General features: G+C 37.1%; 1 protein-coding gene across 1 annotated transcript in view; it reads left to right on the top strand.

Annotated features, from left to right (window-relative positions):
* The first annotated feature begins 2,881 nt into the window (after positions 1–2,881).
* AVEN (apoptosis and caspase activation inhibitor) overlaps positions 2,882–15,423 on the top strand; it is a 163,983-nt gene continuing 151,441 nt past the window's right edge. The window contains exon 1 of the mRNA XM_030560059.1: positions 2,882–3,080. Within this exon, the coding sequence (XP_030415919.1) occupies positions 2,882–3,080 (199 nt within the window). The remainder of the gene's footprint in view (positions 3,081–15,423) is intronic.

Here is a 15,423-nt window from a genome sequence, read left to right as displayed (position 1 = left end):
GAGGCAAGCCTGGCTCATTTTCATCCCCCATATATGGACCTTTGGAGAGTTTTGTTGACATGGCTTAGTCATTAAAGGGGCAGGATGTAGTTTTTTTTGTTTTGTTCAGCTGCCATAACCACTGCCTGTTGAGCATAGCCTAATTTTCTGCTTTATTTCCTGGGACTGCGTGACTAGTGTTTTTTAATACCATTCCTCACCCAATCCCAGCTGCAAAAGTCGCAGAGGCTTCCTCAGGCTATGTCTACACTACACAGCTTTTAGCAGCATGGTTGTGTCGCTACAGCCATGCCGCTAAACGTGTGCAGTGAAGCCGCTGTTTGTTGGCTCTCCTGCCAACAAAAAACTTCCACCTCCAACAAGCGGCATTTGTTGACAACGTGCTGTTCACACTGCTGCTTGTTACGGCAAAACATTTGTCTTTCGGGGGGAGAGGGAGGTTAACACTTCTGAAAGACAAAATTTTGTCATTCAATTGCCAGTATAGACATAGCCCTAGAAAGACTCCTGCTTTGAAACAGGAGTGGATTAAAGCGCATTTAGTGTCCTGCAGGCTAGTATCAGGTAGATTTACATCCCAGCTTGCTACAAAGTGTTTGCATACACAGCACTTGTATCTATCTTGGGGATAAATAGTAACATTCTGGGTTGAAGGCCAACATCATTGATAAGCTACATATTCATGATAATATTTTTTAACAAGTTAAAGGCACACTGTAAACTAAAAAATCACTCTTCTGTCTGAATTTTTCTTCCTATTTTGTTAAATTAACATGTAAACTTGTTTCTACTGAGATTAGAGAATTTTTTTTTGTTTTTTCCGTTTTTGTTACGTTGTACATTTGATAACTTTGTGTACATTCATTTAGTTTTCCTATTGTTTGTGTGTGTCTTTAACACAGTAAATGAGAGAAAATTAAAAAAAAAAGGAAATATAACTAAAAAACAGCCCATGAAATTGACTGGGGACTTGGGGGCAAATGTGGTATTGAAACTACTTTAAATTCATTTTTCAAACTGACTAGATGTCAAGCTGATGGTGAGCCTTTAAAGTTGCAGCTATTTGGAGATATTGCTTTAAAAAAGTGTAAAGGTAAATTTTTTTGTTTGCTTACTTAAGGTCACATTATTTAAAAGTTGACCTTTTAAGGTAGTTCTTAGATTTTGTTTTAACTTGTATGATTATTGGATATTCTGGTATATTTAAGGGACACATTTAATACTGATGTCTTCTTGCTACCAAGGTTAAAAATAATCTCTCATTTCAATGTTATGATGCCAAAGGTGGTAACAAAGTCACGCTGAATAGGTGGATGAGAACAAAGTGCGAAGTAGAAAGAAAGAGGTTTATATTTATGGATTTATATCTTAGGTAATTACTGTACTAATGGAGAAAAGTAACCACCACATAGAAATAATAAGTAAATCTACTCTCTAAAGCGTCACTGAGCAGAAAAAAGAATATTTAAAAATATGTGTATTTGATAAAATCAGCAGTAGTTTTGAAGATAAAAATACACATTAAAGTAATGTGAATGTTGAATTTGTAAATGTAATTAGTGGCAGAATCTTTTTTAGACCATGCTAATGTATTATTTGTGTATATTGTATGTATTATTACTTCTGTGAAGCAGTATATTGGAATTGTAAATAGTCTAAATTTATATTTTTTGAAGTTTATCCATTCAAAGGTAAATTTTTGCCTCGAACCTTGAGAATTAGGCTGCACCACTCCCATTAACACTATGAGAATTTTGTGGTTCATTTCTTAAAGCTCAAAATGAAATGTTAACTTCAGTGCGCTGCTTACTTGAGCACTTACTTAGGTATTTAAAGTAGCTGATGGAAAAAGACCCTGAAAAATAGAATCTCATTTGGAGTTATCTCCCTTTTTCAGCTGAAATTAAATCAATTTTAGTTATCTGGAAACTGGCATGGCTGGAGTAAGAAGTATAGGGTCGTCTTTTGATTATGGCTTGACAGGAACAAATGGTACAGACAGCTCTATGTATGGTAGCTAATTATGGTGCTAGAGTTGCCTGAGGTGGGTCTGCTTTGTCTGAATTTTAGAAGATTCTTTAATGAAGTGATAAGCAACAATAGTAAAGGCAATTTGTATTGGGTGTATTTGGCCAAGGGCCGTCAGCCAACCAAAAAATGCAATAATACCTTACTAAAGCATGCCCAGGCATGGTTTATTATTGAAATATGTCTCCTCATCTTTAAATAGTGGATATTAGATTGGATTATATATTGGCTATTTCAGCCCAAAACGTTTACTTGGGCATAGCAAATAATTCAATCTAGAGGAATTGATCAGGTAGCTTCTTCTCAGTTCATAGATTATTAGTGTTGGAAGGGACCTCAGGAGATCATCTAGTCCAACCCCCTGCCCAAAGCAGGGCCAATCCCCAAATGGCCCCCTCATTGATTGAACTCACAACACTGGGTTTAGCAGGCCAATGCTCAGTTAGTGTGGCAGGTGGACATTGGATCTTTATTTTATTGAAATCATAGCTGTGCACTAGCTCCTAGCAATGCAGATCTGGCACCACATCACCAAAAAAAAAGAGGTAGTTCCCTAAACTTGTTTTAGAGTTTTTATTTGATGCTTTGGGATTAAGAGGAGAGAAAAGATAATTTACCAAATGCTCATACAAAATAGTGGAACATGTGTTTTATAAACATTTCCTGTTATTGGCAACATGGTATATCGCAGTGGCTCTTGACCGCTTCCATGTCATGATTCCATGACCCAAAATCAGAGCTGCCACTTCCTATTTGTGTGTATAGGCTTTAATATTTTGGGTGGAGGATCCAGAAGATGTTTGTATAAAAGCTAAATGCTGGATGAATCTTACTTATTTATCTCATCATTTAAATGTCACAGGCAGATGATGATGATGATGATGAGCCTGAATCACAAGAAGAAAAAAAGGATGAACTGAGAAGTTATTCAAAAAGAAAGATAGTCTCCAACTGGAACCGTTACGAAGGTGAAGGTACTGAGAAAGAGACACAAAATGAAAGTGGAGAATCTCAGAGGGGAACGGACTTCAGCGTTCTGCTTAGCTCAGCAGGTAAGGAAGAGAAAATCACATAGAGTATTGGTTATGTATGAGTTGCATTTTTCATCATAACTCTAGCTTTAGCTCTTAGCCTTGGTTCTGGAACAGTGCTTGGAATGCTACTTGTATGCACTTGATTAAATCCAGTATTGGGTTTAGGACCACTTAAAATTATTCCAGGAAGTGTTTTCCATGCCTGTTTCATATGGGGTAGTCAGCATTATGAATTTATTGATGAGCAACTGTGTTAGTATAGAAGGGTCTGTAAAAGCACTATCTGGACGGTTTGAAAAAGCTGTGAAAACTAACATGCAGATTCATTATGCCTAGAATTGCCAGCTATAGGCAGCAGGGACAACTTAGGAATGTTCTATAATAAATACATAAGGAACTAAACCTTGTGGTCCTTACTTGCGCTAAGTCCCATAGAAATAAGTAGTTTTGCCTAACAGAGGATTGCAGGATCAGGCCTTGAATTACAAGTTTTATTCATTTTTTTAACCAGTTACTTTAGTTTGATCACTGAACATTGCAACAAACACTGTCTAGTTAAAATGAGATCTGTACATCTTATTTCAGAGCTTAATTTGTCTAATCTTCAGTCTTCCTTTTGACAGGACCTTGTGGCTACTGTCCTGTTAGCAGGTATCTTAGAATAATAAATCTTATACTCTAGAATACCTGGGCATGATGGAGTGGCAGCTAACCTCTGAGACTCTGTTCATAGTAGGCTGAAACCATGCTAATGGCCAATTTTGCTAGCCTGGCTTTCTTCACTGGTTTACCTAAAACATATTTCAATGTTGTTGGAACAGGTAGTACTGTTAAATAACACCGTTATGACACAGCTTTCAGGGAAAAAAAATCTTTCTTTATACTGAGCAGGGAACCATGTTAGTAACAATTGTTGGTAGCATGATTTAGTCTGTGGTGTAGAATGCCTATGAGTTTAGGGTTTAAGTAAAAATTGTAATGTTATTTCATCATTTTTCTTATGTGACAGTATTAAAACTCCAGTTAGAAATCTCTCTTTTGTGCTGTGTACTTTTAGAGCTAAACTACAAAGAACTAAGTTTCTAACAACTTGTATTGTTTATAATTATATTGTTAACATTTTTTTGGTTTGTGAATTCTCTAAATGGCTGAAATTTAAAATCTGTGTAGTATTCTTTTTAATACTTACCAATTCCTTGTCCTTCATTTTGCATAAACACCAGTTTATTGTATAGGGCCCGTCACAACTGCTGTTCTGCTGGCGTTGTTGTTGTTGTCGTCTTTTTTTTGTAAAAAGAAACACCAGTGAAGCAAATGAAATATTTGCTTTGGGAAGAGAAAAAAACCTTACTAAAGAATGATATGGAGTTCTCAAAGAGATGCAAGGGAAAAAGTAGATCATATTTTGGGCTAATAAACTTTGATCTTTTACTGTACACTGAATTGATTATGAAAAATACTCAAGGATTGCTTAAACTGGTTTTTAAATTAAGGTAACGCATTGACATAATGAATATGATCACATTCTTATAATGCCATTTTGATTATTAAATTAATTGTATGTTATTGAAAATTTATAATTTCAGTATTCCTTGTATGCATTATAAAACGTTCGGTTTTACAGCATGGTAGGGATTCACAAGTTGCCTGTTATAGTTGTATTCATAAAGATTGAGAAACCAATGACTAGAAACTGAAGTTGCTTGTTTTATACCTGTTTTAAAATAAAATAGTCTAGTTTCTGACTGGTTTCAGAGTAGCAGCCGTGTTAGTCTGTATCTGCAAAAAGAACCTGAGTACTTTTGGCACCTTAGAGACTAACAAATTTTATGCTCAAATACATTTGTTAGTCTCCAAGGTGCCACAAGTACTCCTCTTCTGGTTTCTGACTGTTTGTTGACCGTTCACGTACCACCGGGGGAACACCTTCCATTTTTTTTTTTTTTAATCTAAATTAGAGTTTATCATGTTTTATATCCTGTAACCTGTTTTCATTCTGAATTTCTTTATATTTGCTGTGGTATCAGCAAACATTTTTATATACAATTTATATGTAATATTTTTAGTATGTCAGAAGCATTTTTAGTCTTTATTTTTTCTGTTATACTAATTTAGAAAAAACAAACTGTTCCTTTGTAGTCTGGGATGATTACTCCTTTGACCCTCTTGTCAGCACTAGAAAAGTCAGGAAAAAGCTTATCAAGTCCTGTCATTATTTCTATTATTTAAAACAATTTGTTTTTTCTATACAGTAGAATTATTATTTGATCCCTAAGTATTCTGCTCCTTGTGAACTTTTGTTGCTTCTGAGTTATGTGATGAATTAAAAAGTAAATCTGCACCTATCTGCAATACTGTTGCTATATTTTAATTTAGCAGAGCTAGAATCTTTGTAAAAGCAATAGAATTGTACACAATTGGATAAAGTCTTTGAAAATATTTTGTTGGTCTAACCAAGTTTTGAGGTGCTTACTAAATGCTGAAGTTGTAAGATTTACTTATTTCTATTTTAATAATGTTAGTGGAAACCCAGATTATTGTAACTGAGAAGTCCCTTCCACTTCCAGGTTGCAATGAGATCTTGTTTGTTCTGGGCAATAGAATTTTTCCCACCTTATCATTTCTGCATTTCAATTGTTTCTCTGAGGTAGTACCTACATATATGGGCAGAATGTGGAAAAATCACCCAAGTGGATGATAGTTTTGTTGCAGTATACAGGCAGCTAAATTTACCTATCAGACATTGCTGTGTCCCTCTAACATGCTTAACTGTCTCTACTATACAGAGAGATGTTTCTCCCTATTATTTACAGGCAGGTACTAATTTACATTCTCTCCCCATTCTCCCCTTATTTATTCTGACTGGCTTAGGCTCTTGAGCAATTTCTTTGCTCCACTGTGCTCCCTTTTCACCACCTGTTAGTACAAACTGAGTGGAGACTGATTGGAAACACTCAGCTGGAGGACTCCATAACATGGTGGAGTCCCTGGTGAGCATAAAGCTAGTAGAGTTGGCTCCTATATTACCTTACCCCAGCCCTGAGACTGTGAACTTTCATGGGTACAGAATAGCAATGCACAAAGACAGGTGCTGCATATTAAAGCAGTCCTGAGTGTGCTTTATCCTGGGAGGGGCTGAGGTGAGGTGAGGCAGAGAATCAGGATACACTCACTGGAAGTTAGACACACCAGAGAATCGAGACTCCCATCTTTGTACTGAGAAAGTAGAAGAGAAGGCAAAGAAGATTACTTTACTTTTCATGGGAAAAGTGCCTTTTCCATTCTGCATGATGATTTACCTTTTTCACTGCCTCCTCTTATTAACAAATCCTGTATTTTGTTTGAAAACTTCGGGGGTAATCAAAGTAATTGTTCTTCAAATATGTGTCCACATGGATCGCACTCTAGATGTGCATTCACCCCAGTCATGGCAGCAAGACAGAATTTAGTAGTGCCCACCTGCTTGCTTCTGTCAGAGTTAGCTAGTTTAGTACTTAACATTTTTTTTAATTTAGCCTGCTGGCAAAAAATAAAAATAAAATAAAATAGAAAACCGCTAGGATCATTGATTCCGTAGCTTTGATCTCATGGCTGAGGCAAAGTCACCATGCTTCAAGTCCCACCCTTCCGGTGAGCTGGCTGTGTCCTCAAGTGATGGGCGTTCTAAATGCTTTTTCTGCTATTTTTGCTCTGGACTACACAACATGACCTTTAAGCTATAGAGACGCTATTCCTGTTGTTCTGGATTATCTATTATCCTTGAAACATTTAGGACTTTAATTTATCTTGGGTAAGGTTTGTGTAGCCAGTATATCTGGCTGTTGCCCTCCATTTCAACATTTATATATTCCCACATCCTATTGTATAAAGTTCTTGAAAGGTCTGGTCCATGTATTTTCCCCCCACTGAGGGACTTTTCCCCTCCTGGGAACCTAAATATTGTACTCCTGGTCCTAATAGGTTTCCTCCTTTTGAGCCTTTACCATCATGCTCCTTTTACCACCTCTTTATCAAGGAAGCATTTTTGTTACCTCTGCTCAAAGGGTGAGTGTGATTCAGGTGTTAAGGGCAGGATCACCCTATACTATTTTCACAAAAACAAGGTGTGTCTCTGAGACCTCACTATCCTAAGTTCTTACCCAAAGTGGTGTCATTTGAATCAATATATATGTTTTCCAGTGTTTTTCTCCAAACCCATTTGATCTTTATAGAAACAAAACTTCACATGCTCAGTGTCTTGATGGCAATCCTCTATTCTACTATTTGTTCCATAGAACAAAGCTTTTCTATAAGTCACCTAGACTATTAGCAGCATTTGGTGACAGGTCTAGAGGACAGGCTGATCCAACTCAGAGACTCCTGAAATGAGTTTCAGATTGCATTAAGATCTCCTCTGAACTAAATAAATTAGCTTTACAGTCTCGTATTAAAGCACACTCTACTAGGGCCCAACCACCCTCTTTGTCGTGCTTGAGGAACATTCCTATATCAGAAATTTTCAGGGCAGCCACTCGGATCCTAGTGAATACTCTTATTCAGCTCTATATTTGAGGGTTGCAGTCACTAGATCTGATGCCCCGTTTGGTAGGGAAGTTCTGCAATTTGTATTTAAATAGGACTCCTGGCACCCACCTCCTAGAGAGAGACCTGTTGGCCAGTAAGTTAGAGAGGGGTCCATGTGGACAAATATACAAAGAATGGTAACTTACTTTACATTAGCTGTGGTATTTTAAGGTGGATCCCATGACCTGCCCTATTTCCTTGCTACTGCAGAGTTTTTAGCTTTGGGATACTGTATCAGTTCTCAAACTGTGGGTCGGGACTGTGCTCTACACTTAATGCCCTTGGGTGCAGAGGAGTAGGGGTGAGAGGATATGCAGATGTGGCCTCAGTGGATGCTGCTGGCCAGAGGCTTTGATCTGGAATGCATGGGGCACATGTGCACCTAGAGTGGGATCCCTGTGGACAAAATATCTTGAATACCCATGTTTACTGTAAGTTAAATAACGATTCTATTTCTCTCACTGCCGTCAGCTTTACAGAGAGCCTTTGGCAAGTGAGAGTTAGTGTACATGTTAGCGTAGGTTTGAGATTCTCTGTAGTATGAAAATCTCAGAGTATAGTAAACTATGTCAAATTTTGTGGCATGCTTCATAAGTTGAATCACCTAGTAATTTTTGTGTTTGATTAAATTAGAAATGTATTTCCAAAAGTGAAAAACATCTTTGAGACTTGGTGAAAAAATACTTTCAAGTTAGGAATGTTATGTTTAACCATGCAGTCTTTGAGAAAAAAATTATCCTTTTGGACATATAGAAGTGCATTCACAGGTAGATTTTAATTTTGTGTTTTCATCATCAACATACATAGTTATTCCTTCACAAAGCACTTTACCCTCTTGAGCTTTAAATGGAGCAATAAGTATGTGAGGGAAAAGCAGCAGAAATTGAGTTATAAAGGAAAAATGTGTTTGTGACTATTCCTTATACACTTATAAATGGAACAAACAATAGTTGAAAGAGTGACTCTTTCTACTTTTTTATATCTTATTGAGAGAGATGAATTTTTTAACTATTGTAGCACCTTATCTGAATGATTTTGATCTGGTCTGAGGTTGGTGTATGGTCTTGGAGGTGAAAGTCTGTTGGTCTTCTGCATCATTATGCTAGCATGCAGCTAATATCTGGAAAAGGAGCGGATCATTAAATATGCTCAGTACAGTGACTGGAAAATTCATTTTAAAATATTGAACCTTTACTTAGAATTAGCAGTGAAATTCTATTTGCGTTTGCTGTTAATATGAGCTCTTGACTTTGCAGTGAAGATAACATTGTGTTCGTATTGGTGGATGAGTAAAATTATCCATTGCTGGAATAGAAGAAAAATGTGTACTGTTTTATGAAATGAACACTCCTGAAGTAGAACAGGAACTCATATAAATAGGCAGGGTTTTTTATGATTAACTCTACTGTCATTCTTAGCACGTCCCTGGATGGCTACATCTGTTTTCTATAATCAGTGTATTAATATATTACATTTATGTTTATATAGCACCTTTCATACCAAATGATCCTAAAGTGCTTTATAAGCTATACACCAGGATAAGTACAGCAATTTCAGGGTGGATGGCAGCAGCTGTTTTAATAGCAATTGAGCAACACTAAATAACAGTTAAGGACAAGATGGGAAGAATAACGTAGCCAAATGAAACTGCAGGGGACTAGGATATAGGGGCTAACACCCTGCATAAAGTACTACGGATTATTTAATGAGCACAAGTGGTAAGCAGGGTGTTGAGTTATGTCTCCTGCAAAAGAATGCATCTCCAGCACACACTGTTGTTGCTATGCTGCGGATGTTGGTTTAGAGCTGACTCTGAGGAAAAGATATTGCAGACAGGGGTGCTGGAACAATTTTTATAGTGGGGGTGCCGATGATGGAAACCATGTATTAGGTGTTTGTTATTACTACTTCAAACCAGGGGTGTGGCAGCATCCCCAGTACCCCTAGTTCCAGCGCCACTGCTTCCAGACAAAATATATGTATTTTAAATGCCTTGAGGTGCTACAGGGCAACCAAGGAACAAGGGAGATTTGCTTGTCAGTAACTAAACAATAGAAGTGTTAGAGGAAATGGCAACTTCTTTTCTCTTTTATTTCATGGGAAGTAAGAAAATGAAGTTAGGTAGAAGGAGGCATTATTCAGTTTAAGGATGGAGAATGTGGCTAGTCTAGCTTTCTGTGTTAAACTTAGAGATGTAATAATTTAATTTAAAGGAATTTAATATGTAGAAAATGCAACAAAAAAGGTTAAAGGAATATCTATAAAAGTATACTTTGACCTGCACATACCCACAGCATCAGAATTCTGAAATCAGTAACATTGTTAATTCAGCTATTTTCGTATTAATTCTGTAACATCAAACTTGTCTTTTCTAAGGCTAGGTCTACACTGGGGAGGGAGTCGACCTAAGATATGCAACTTCAGCTATGCAAATAGCATAACTGAAGCCTGCGTATTTTAGGTTGATTTACCTGACTGTGAGGACAGCGGCTAGTCGACTGCTGCCGCTCCCCCATTGACTCTGCTTCCGCCTCTCGCTGCCGTGGAGTTCCGGAGTTGATGGCAGAGCAGTCGGGGATCAATTTTATCACGTCTACACTAGATGCAATTAAATCGATCCCCAACGGATCAGTCACTACCTGCCGATCCGGTGGGTAGTGTAGACATACCCTAAAATGACAGAAGTGCTAGAATTTTTTAGCATAGTCATGACTACAGCATAAACTTCAGCATGGAAGCTTTGCACATACATTTTCTATTTTTATTTTGCTGCATCTGTAGCCAGCCAATACTTACTCTATGGCAGGAAATGGTCCAGTAGTGGGTGATGTTCTCAGGGGACTTTCCAGTTTAGTGCTCTTCATATATACTAAATATTGCTATGTAAAAACATGTTATTTTGGTGTATCTTGGTTCTAATTTTAACAAGTCAATCTATTGTGATTGACTTCCTATTATTTTTAGATACCAATATGACTGTTATCAGAGGATGGGTTATTAGAGCATTCTAGCTAAATCAAAACACCTGGTCCCACATTGTGGAATAATTTGACAAATTGGTGAAAAAGATTGTTGATGAGATATATTTCAAACCTGAGTATATTGCTGTCATAAAAAATAGGATGGTGTCATAACTTAAATTGGATCAGTTTGTTGTTCTAGACCTGATATAACTTAATGAAAAAGTTAAATGTCAACATTTATTAGTTAACTAAATGAGGATTTATGATGAACATTCCCTGTAGATTTGCAAAGGTGTTAATGTTTGTTAAATTCTCTGGTTAAATGATTACTTTTTATGACACATTGCAATTCTGTCCAGGAAATTGAAACAGGAGCCTTTCTCTTATTTATTTGTTTAGAACTCAGTGAAATGATTTTTATAAGGTATGCTATTCTCTGTGATGGACAGTATGTATATTAAGAAAGGCATTTATATCTTTATAAAATATACTGTATTAATTTAATTATTATTGTGCTGCCCTGAAAAGCATGTTTTTTCATACAGGTGAAGGGGAACTCTTGGATTTAAATTTTGTAATATTCTTCCAGCCTTGAGTCAAAGCAGTACTTTTGTAATATATTCCTTGGATAGTTAGAAATGGTTTTAGTTTCTATGGTGTTGCTGCTAATATCCTTTTAGGCTCCAATAATCTCTTGTCTTGTGCTAATTAAATCCAAACTGAGTGTAAAACTATATCGCTGTAAGGCAAGTTGGCATTACAGCATATAAAAGCCTTCTAATACAGTCAAGCTGTACATTCACTTTCACTGATAATTTGAGTGTTCCTTGTTACATTTTTTGTGTTGTGTTCCTGTGCACATTTTCTTTAATGATTTATTGTGTTAATGCTTTTAATATCTGAAGACTCAAAATAAGGTGATGTTATTTTTAGTGGTCTATGGAAAAGACTGATCTTTATTCCTATTGCTGATAATTTTGAATTGGCTTATCTCATTAAAATATTGCTGTTCAGCATTCCAGTATAGCATAATGGATTCAATTCAAAATGCCATAAAATGTTATAGCAGAACTGGAAGGGGCTGGGGAGATGAGAAGCAGAACTTTTTAATGTGGTTAATGCTAGAAGGATCTTGAAACTTATTTTACAATAAGTAACATTATTTATTCCTTTGGACAGCACATGTCAACATATATTGGTGTAATTCTTGTATCACTCTTCTGTTAGCAGTTTCTACAAATCCTTGGAGCTATTTAATAATATTGGCATTGCTAGGACTAAATGAGCCTACTTTTATAAGTCAAGGCAGTACATCAGTTCATTGATTTTTTTTTCTTTATCTCTGGATCAATAATCAGAGTTGTAAAACATTCAGATTTTTTTCCTTTTTAGCATTTTCTGATTACCATGTAAGATTCCATTTAGCTATTTTTATTTTCTACAGGTTATTTAAGACTAACTTTAAAATAGTAAGACAACAGTTTTTTCTACCTAGTACTGGCTCCTACCTGAAATAAACTACAAATCCGTTGTGGAGCCTTCAGGGAATATATCTTGAACCAATCTAGTAAAAATTCTGTTCAAGCAGAAGGAACAAAAGAAGTGGAAATGATAGAATAATCTTACTTTGCTAGAAGAATCTTGCCACATTTCCAGTAACTGCCTTCATTCTAATCTGTTTTAAGTGACCAAATATAGATTTTGATCCTTCATTAGGTTTTTGATGGTGAATAAATGTTTTAGCTAGAGATAAGTGATCAAGTTGCTTATTACTGAGCCAATTAAAATGTTACTATTTCTCTCTTGGGATCTGAGCCCTTTTCTTTCGAGACAATAGCCACTGCTACCACCACAACAACTGAAAAATGCTGTACCGATTTGCCATGCTTTAGTAAGATTATGTCTCCACTGCTCTGAATGGTAGGTGCTGAGATAGAAAATAGAATAGTAACAATGCAGTGTTTGTGTGTGTTCTGTTTTTTAACTTCACATTTTTAGGGGTGGCTGGCAGCTTCTGGTGAATTTTCTTAAAGGCAGGGCAAGAGAGTTGGCTGTGCATAATCCAGCCAAAAGAACTTTAAGAATAAGAAACTGTCAGGTTAGATCATAAATCTTGTTTTTGCTAGAATACTTCACACATTATTTAGTAGCAAACATTATTTCCATAGATAGTTGGTACTCGGATACCATGTTGCCTAAGAGCCTAGGTCGAACAGAGAAATTGTTTGGTTTTATCATTTAATGGTGTCTAAAATTACTGTTGGCTGCCTTCTCACCATCTGCTTTTGGGTCTCTCTCTACAATCTTGGCCATCAAGTTGTAGTTTTAGCCTTAAATTTGTTTTATTTAACATGTATTTCTGCTCTCACAATGAGAATTAGTGGTATACAAAATTACTAAACGTGAAGAGCTGTTGTTTACCTCTGGAGGTTGGAAGGGAAAACACAGACCTTGATTTAAAGTAAGATCACATCACTTTTCTATCCTGTGAATATGATAAGAGAGATGTAGGAAATAGGGTTGCCAGGTGTCCGGTTTTTGACTGGACAGTGTTTGGTCATCTGCAGTAACCTGTCTCTGCCACCAGGAGGCAGGAAGAGCAGCAGCTGCTGCTGGAGCCTAGAGGAGCACTCAGGAATGGCTCTAGCAGAGAGAGATACCGATGACTCCACCGTCCTGCTCTGGGCGCGGCTCTCCTTTCCCCGTCCTGCTCGTCATCCCTTCACTCCTAGAACCCTGCTCAGCTAGCAGGGGGGAGGGAGGTGGAGAGAGCAATGAGCGAGGGTGGAGCAGTGCGGGGCAGAACCTTGAGGGAAAGAAGTGGAGCAGGGGACGGGGCCTCAGAGGAAGAGGTGCAGTAGGGGGCGGAGTGAGGTTCCTTTGCTCATTGTCCGGTTTTCACAAATTAGAAGGTTGCCCACCCTAATAGGAAAACTTATAACATGAACAGAGAATTGATTTTCTTTATATTTTTCATAAAAAAAAATTGCTCAAGCAAAAAAGAATAGAAATGGTAAAGAAAGAACCTGTGTTCTCATGTTGCTCTGGAGTGTAGTTCAAAACCTGTTTATCCTTACGTACACATTATTTCTGCAGTGCTGCCTTGTTCATTGTTGGCTTGGGTTATTGGCAATGTACTGTATACTAAGTGCCACAGATATTTATTTTTTTATATACCTGCTCTTAAAATTTTTTTGTGCCCTGAAGTATCAATATGATTTGCTATTTTCGTGCAAGATTTTCCCATTTCCTAATTTTATGCCTTAGTTTTTACTCATGCAGTTCTTCCTATAGATCAGAGAAGTCCTAGAGCAACAGAAGTATTAAACTGGAGAATTCTGATTTCTTACACAAATTAGACAAGCAGGTCTTGGTTAACAATTTTCTGGTAACTTGCCTGAGCTTTAAGGCTTAGGCAAGGGAACAGGTGCCATCAGCAAGAGGCTATTTGCTTTGACTTCCTTTTAGTGATACATTTAATATGCTAGGACAACTTATCTTTTAGATGAGTCACAAGAAAACTAAAATTGTTCCATGTCAGTAAAGCAGACTGCGTTAGCTGTAAGACACTGCAACAAAGAGAATCTCACAGAGCACTCGGATATATGAAAGAGAGATTTTTAGCAAAAAGACAGTATTGCCCTGACTCGGAGTGCGAATATGCTTCTCTCCCAGTGATCTAAACGGATTCTTTTCTTTACTTTTTTAAAATGCTGGCATAACTTAAATCTATATTGAATTGCATATATTTTGATCATCTTATCTCTCTTCTCTTGAAGTGCCAATATAATTAGGAAATACTCTAGACCACTGAAGAACTATTGTTCATCAGCTCCAAGGTCCATGTGTCCAACCACAAATGTTAAAAAGTAATGAATCCAAACCTATAACAATAATGAGATATAAAAAAAAAATCACTTTTTGGGCCGTATTTTGATATTTTTCACCTTTGGGGAAGCCACTTGAGATTGTCTCGAGTTCAAAATTCAACCTTCAGTATATGCACAAAACTGAAGACCACCATGTTTGCCAGTTGGTCTGAACTCCACTTTCTTCCTCCATTTCCTGGGGCATGGGAGTCCGACATTCTATCCTTCTAGATCCTCTTCCCTAGCTAGACAGGATAGGCAACTGCTTCATTCAAATGCTGCCCAGCAATCTCTTGCCCCACACATTTACTCGTCACCATATTTCCTTTCTTTTCCCTTAGTCTCTTCTTCCTCCTCACGTTTTCTTTCTCTGTCACTGCTCCCCTTTCCCACATAGTCTACTGACTCCTCATTGTTTCCTGTCCTGTTCTCTAACACAGTCCCCCCTTCCTGCTGTTCTCTCTGTTCAATTCCCAGCACCTCTAAATGTTGCTGTCCTTTCCCTAGCCATAGATGGTGACTAAGGAGCCACCATCTTCTCTCAGGGTAGTCTGCCTTCTGGGAGATATTTTCCATCTTTGCTGAGGGCACCCTCTCCTGCAAACGTTAAATAGTCATGTGGCTATCTTGCTAAGGGCAGCCTATGGCTTCAGTCACACTGGCAGTCATGGGAGGTGGTGCCCATTTTATATAAAGACAGGACTTCACAAAATGAAAGCAGAAATCTGAAATTCATGAGAACATTTTTTTAAAACAAACCTTGAAAAAATTTCAAGACTTGTCATTACTGTAAGCTGGTTTTCTGCTTCCTCAGTATTGTCTCTCTAACTTCCTCATACCACATAAAAAGTATCCTTTTTGTCCTATCAAATAAACTGTCCTTTTTATCATAGTCTAACAGTAGGAAATGCCAGATTTTTAAACTACTAGTTGGATTTTCCTTAGAAATGTATTCTTTTTTCTTAC

Source organism: Gopherus evgoodei, chromosome 4, assembly GCF_007399415.2.
Source record: "Gopherus evgoodei ecotype Sinaloan lineage chromosome 4, rGopEvg1_v1.p, whole genome shotgun sequence".
NCBI classification, from domain to species: Eukaryota; Metazoa; Chordata; order Testudines; family Testudinidae; genus Gopherus; species Gopherus evgoodei.
Note: the sequence above shows the minus strand (reverse complement) of the source record. Positions and strands in the feature narration are given on the sequence as shown.